Below are 6513 nucleotides of genomic sequence, written 5' to 3'. Positions count from 1 at the left end.
AACAAAATGGTTCTGTATAGTTCGATCTATTTCCGACCCCAATCAGCAAGCAATTCCATACAAGGAAAATGAAGTATATATAATATATATCTGACCCAACATATACAGAAGATTATTAGTACTGTTTTTTCTAGAAAAACTAACATGAAACCTTGTAATTTTTGTTCTTTTGTAGCAAAGGCAACATGCCCATTTCGTTCATGAAATGTTACATTACACAATACGTAAAAGAAAAAGAGTAATGAAAGTGACGAAGTATATATACTGATTACATATTTTTCAGTCCTTTCCGGCAATAACTTGCCTCACCAGCAAATCTCAAAACACCTAAACTAGTATTTTCAAAACTCAATATCTCCCTTACAAATTGAAGACCCAAAAAAATTGAAGGATCAATTATTAACATGGAAATCAAATCACATATTATGATGATTTCAAATATCAGCATTGTTGCGCAAGGCACTCATCAGTGCTAGTACCATGGGGCTTGACCCCTATTTTTCCTCAAAAATCAGTGCTAGTACCAGTGGTACCTCCCTCTCCTATAATACTATTGCTTCCAATGGAGTTAGGTGTTGAACGGGAATCGCCTTCAATTGAATTCTGAAGGTCTGATAAAGTTGTCCCTACAATTGGATGGCTGATGTTCTCCTTTATATCTTTCAAAACGGAGGGATAATCTATCATTAATTGCAAAAATTCATCAGTCAGCATCACTAAGGCCAAAGTTTTAGGATCAGCAAGATAGCCTAAACAAGTATCTTTGAGCAGACCACAATTATGTTGCTCAGATAAAGCTAAGAGCTGAACAACATTGTTGTCGGAGATCTCTTCACGTAAAATATCTTCACAAATGATCTTCAACTGATCAAGTAAATAGTGATCTGCCACCAGGAGTAGTTTCTGAACCAACACGGTACGTGAAAGCTGCTCTCCGTTATTACCAAACGGTTCTTCTATTTCGGGGAAACTATCGGTGTATAAGTAGCAAAGCCCTGAAAATCTCCGGTTCCATGTCTTCCACTTCTGTATGCTCCATCGTTTCTGGTTTTCTCATGAGACCGAAAAACATCGCCCGAAAATACGGTGCTCTGGCAGCCAAGATACACTTATGAGCTGGAAACAATTCCCCCTTCACATTAAATATAACATCAGCTCCTTCTCCGCTTTCAAGGAGTTTACCAAGATCTGAACGTATTTTCCATGTAAGGACCTCACGAAAGGGGGGCTGCACTTGCTGAATGACCGATGATTTCAAAACCCGCAATGTGCATCTGATTGTCAAGCTGTCATTATGCAGATATGATGACAACTCCTTGTTGCTAACAAAAAAATCATAACCACACTCTGTGTTTTTACCTCCAAACATATAAAGCACATTATCATGTGATGTTATCTCGGAAGGTTTCCCCAGTTGGTCTAGTAGGTCGAACCGGATCTTTGCCCTCATACCATTGCCTTCGCTCAGTTGTTCGATGAAAACTGAAGAGTGTTGATTGAAGTATTGTGGGTAGAAATTGATGGCCCAGTTGTGGCCGCCAACCTCGAAAGGTGCTGATTGGATGGGATCACTACACTTCTTTTCTAACAATATTGAGTATCCTGAAATTTTGAATACATGCGAACCTTGAACCAGTTCGTTCGTGCTCACTGAAACAGTCTCTTTCCCTTTTCTCATGTTTTCCATATCTTCCCCTCTGTACATTTTTTAGAAGGAAGGACACAAACAGAAAAAACAAATTTATTAGTGTTGTAAAAAGATGACATATGAATTGAAAATATTGAGATCTTGCGTGTTGACACAGAATTTCCATTATTATTTTTTTTCATTTTGAAAGTATGCACAAATATTTTTTTCTATTTCATTCCTATGATTTTTAGGATCGGAAAAGGAGAATTTAAATTCAACAAAATATATATCAATGTTTTTATGTAGATTAAAAGAAGAGTTACTTATATTGTCAGCACCTATATATATATATATATATCTGTCACTAGTGGTATCCAAAATTAAAGATTGGTTACTAATTTAAAATAAGGCTACAAGTTGTTCCGTCTGGATTTTGAGTGACATAATAGATTTTTGATAAAAGAATTTCAATTATGCAAGATTTAAGAAACTTTAAGAACTTTTAAATATACGCGCACAATTTCTATTATTTTATTTTCTTCTTTGCTCAAGTATGCCCAAATTTATATTTCTTTTGGTGTTTCCTTTTTAATTTTTATTTTTTTTAAGAATTGAAGGTGAATTTTTTTCTTACAACAAAATAGTTTTTTTTTGTAGATAAAAAGAAAACAAAAATTCTGATGAAAAAAAAATCATACTTATAAGAAATGCTTGTCAATTTAATAAAAAAAATAAGTTTCAAGTGAAGGAAACAAAAAATTCTAACTAAAAGCTAAAACAATAAAAATTATTGAAGAACTCACCTCTGAAATCTATTAGTTGTTTTCTGGACAAGAATCAAAATCACCTTTCTTCACAAATTCACTCTATGTATCACCAATTAATACAATACTACTTGACCATTCTCTCCACTTATATATGACTTTATACGCTAAAAATAGGAACTCTTTTCAATTCATTTTTGGTAAACTTTTGATAAAAATACTATAGCCAACTTTAGTGGGTGGAAAATAGCAACTATTTCCAAAATTTACTTGTCATACAAAAATAATCACATAACAAATTGGAAATGACCACAAAATGCTCTACTTTTTGTCCAATGGCCTAATTTATCAATTGACTTACCCAAATATGGTTATAAAAAAATTGCATGTGACAACAGCCGTGTTGACAAGTTTTGTTAAATCTTTAAAAAAAAAAAAAAGATAGAAATACTCTAGAAACTAATAATATCTTCTTATTTGAGAAAATATAATTCTTCCTAGAAATTCCCTATGGAGCTAATTATTTAGCCCAAATATGGTTAATTTGTCATACAAAAATAATCACATAACAAATTGGGAATTACCACAAAATGCTCTAATTTTTTTCCAACCCTAATTTATCAATTGACTTATACCCAAATATGGTTATAAAAAAAATGACATGTGACAACAGCTGTGTTGACAAGTTTTGTTAAATCTATAAAAAAAAATAAAGATAAAAATACTCTAGAAACTAATAATACCTTCTTATTTGAGACAATATAATTCTTCTTAGAAATTCCCTATGTAGCTAACAACCATTTCTAACTTTTGTGTTCATTTCTGTTGTATTTTACAATAATTGTGGTGGAAGTCGCAGCTGATTATCCACTGGAAAGGAGGGCACATTTTAGGCTTTTCTTTTAATTTATAATCGGATGGTGTACTTGTTTTATTATTGGCTTGAGAAAGTTAAAAGAGTATTGGGTGAGGTTGGTTATGAGCATGTTTGGTTTTAAGCGTAAATTTAAATGTTTTGATGATGATAGTTGTATTTGGAGATTATTAAATTTGTTTTTTCAAGATATAACTGTCTGCCTTATGTATGTGGCAAATGTAATTTTAGTTTATGCATTGGTTTGACGGTTGGTAAGGCAATGGTTAATTTGACGGTTGATGTTCATTAAGAAAATGTGACGGGAAAGCGTGTATATATATATATATAGAGAGAGAGAGAGAGAGAGACAGAGACCTAATTTGATTCGGTACCTATCGGACCGCCTTGTTTTCCTATCAGGTACATGCGCGTTTTACAATTTCATACTTTTTTTTTTTTTTGCGGTTATCATTAAATACCCATATGTCATTAAGATCGATCTTGTAGAATTCTACAACTAATTTTCTCCGCCAACCTAAACACCATCATGTGCTGGCCCAAAAGGCAAGGCCCAACAACATTAACATCTTTATTTTCGGGTTCATTCTCAGCCCCCAAATAAAAGAGAATTAAATAATATATAGAATAAATTGGAGGAAAATAAAATGAGTATTTTATAAATTTAAAATGAGTTTAGTTGAAAAGTTAATAAATCGAATAAATTTGTGAGTTTTTTAAATTTAGAAGGTTAAATATGGTATAATAAAGTTTAGAAGGGGAGATAAATTTCTAAGTTTTTATGGGGTACATACATGAAATTCTTTGATTTTGAGACTTAAGTCAGTTCTTTAGATATAACTTGACTGTTATCTTGGATGTAATTCGTACTTTTTAGTAGTTGTTTTGTAAGGTTTGTATGTGGCATTGATACCAGCTCTTTGATACCACTTGACACTATGATTTCAATGAAAATCGGCAGGTTCTCCAATTTTCATAAAAGAAAAAAAAGTTCTAAATTAAAAGTCCACTTAGGAAATATTAATTAGTATGTATGAGATAAATTTGCAAAATGATGTGTCTTAAAAAAATAAAATTATTATTATTATTGTAATGTATAAGATCAATATATATTTTGCTTTTATATATCTAATGACAACTGTTTTCTTCTTTTAACATAAAATTATACACAAGTTTTTTTAAAAAAAAGGCATAAGCCTGTTTCATTGCCATGAAACATAGTATCTTACAAGAAAAAAAACAAGTACCCTAAACATAGTATCTTACAAGAAAAAAAGGCATAAGCCTGTTTAATACTAGTATCATACCCATGCGTTGCAACGAAGATATATTATAAGAAAAAAAATATATCAATGAAAATAATAATTATTCAAAAATTAAGACACATGTTAATAGAAAATTTATATGATTATGTATTTTAATTAACTTTAATCATGATCTCTGATAACAATTTGATGATGTGATGATTCTTTATTTTTTAAGTTCCAATGATATAATAATAGCTCGATTCAAATCTAAAATCAAATATCGTACAACAATTCAATATCGACATATAATATGATATCAAAAAATATAAATAAAAAATGTTATCATGTGTATGTATATGATATATATATACACACATACATATTATAAGAGAAATATATATTCACACACACGTTGCAATTTATATTCTTCTTCCTCTTTAATTTGTTTCCAATTTAGAATACACAAACACATTGATATATTATATATTGGAAATATATTCTAAATTGCCCACAACAATATGTATATAAACAAAAAAAGAGAAATATAAAAATATAAAAAAAATATTTTTCATTGTGATCCGTATAGAAACGAAGAAGAAGTAAGGAAACAAAGAAATAAGAAAATGGAATGTGGAGTCTTCTCAATTGAAGAGGAGAAATATGGAAACAAATAAATATTTCGCTAAATTTCAGAGTTTATTCAATTTTAATTGTAACGTATTGTGTAACAGAACATGTGGTGAGTATGTTTTTAACTAAATTTAGACTTCTATACATAAAACATATGCATTTAATCAAAACAAGACAAATTATGCAATTGGATGGCTGAGATCTAATCCAAAGTTTTATCTTTCAATCGTAGTCGTTGGAGGATCGGACACCCAACATGCTTAATAATAGAATTAAGATATATATAAATTATACACAAGTTAATTTTTATATATTAATATCTAAACTTTTATTTTCTAGCTAGTACTGTAAAGGTGCCAAATTTGAAATGATAAGTTGATAACTACTACTCTACTAGTATTAGTATTAACATATATTAGAAATATATTATAGTTGTTTCTAGAATCCTCATCTCCTAATTAACTATCTGGCACGCATTTTGATCAAAATTTCTAAATGAAAATAAATAAGTGTTTATTCGGTTTAAAGAAGTATGCAATCCATATGAAATAGGAGTCCAACACTAATTGGAAACTAATCATAAACTATCTATTAATCAAGTAACAGAGATGTATTAGAATTAGTAATTAATCATCTAAGGGAAAAAAAATATATAGATAGGACTTAATCTTGGATAGAGATAACTACATTACCTAATACTATATTAGACAATGATTAATTGAAAGAAAGATATCAAATAAAATTCCAGATCGCGAAACAAATATGAATTGCCAAAATATTGAGAATAGAAGACATGGCTGGAAGCAAAACAGATTATGGAAACATATGAAAAAGAAAGGTTTCGAAATTATATGTAAAAGCCCCAATATAGCAAGCTACTATGGTGGGTAGGACTGGCAAAAAAGCTCGTGACTCGTGGCCCGTTTGGTATTCGCTCGTGACTCGATCGATAACAGCTTGTTCGTTAGTGGATCGAGTTAAAATTAGCTCGCTCGCTACATACTCGAGTCAGAATTAATGAATTTGAGTTTGACCTAGCTCGGCACAAGCCAGCTCGGTCATTAACGAGCTATTTAATATACATAGTTTAATAGTTAATCGGATCTATTCACTTCAGATTAGAGATATTATGGTCTGTGGATGTTATAGCCAGTGTTATAGCAATTGCACTTTGGACTGTGTTTAAGTTGATTGGTAATTTTGTATGGAATATATGTGAATTAATTATAAGCAATTAAGTTAATTTGTATGAATTTGTTTGATTTGGTATGCATGAATTTATTCTGTGAATATGTTTGTATGAATTTAGGATTTTGATATATTTGTATGTATGAATTTAGCTGTAAAGTTAATTTATAGTAGTTGATT

General features: G+C 30.4%; 1 protein-coding gene across 1 annotated transcript; it reads right to left on the bottom strand.

Moving 5' to 3' along the window:
* Positions 1 to 504: 504 nt before the first annotated feature.
* On the bottom strand, positions 505 to 1687 carry LOC144562820 (BTB/POZ and MATH domain-containing protein 1-like). Its single transcript, XM_078312154.1, has 2 exons — positions 1086 to 1687; positions 505 to 970 (listed from the first exon to the last, which is right to left on the bottom strand). Exons 1-2 carry the CDS (start codon positions 1685 to 1687, stop codon positions 505 to 507), a joined length of 1068 nt encoding a protein of 355 aa, XP_078168280.1.
* Between the last annotated feature and the right edge of the window lie 4826 nt (positions 1688 to 6513).

This window comes from Carex rostrata, chromosome 1, assembly GCF_964058835.1.
Source record: "Carex rostrata chromosome 1, lpCarRost1.2, whole genome shotgun sequence".
Taxonomy (NCBI): domain Eukaryota; kingdom Viridiplantae; phylum Streptophyta; class Magnoliopsida; order Poales; family Cyperaceae; genus Carex; species Carex rostrata.
Note: the sequence above shows the minus strand (reverse complement) of the source record. Positions and strands in the feature narration are given on the sequence as shown.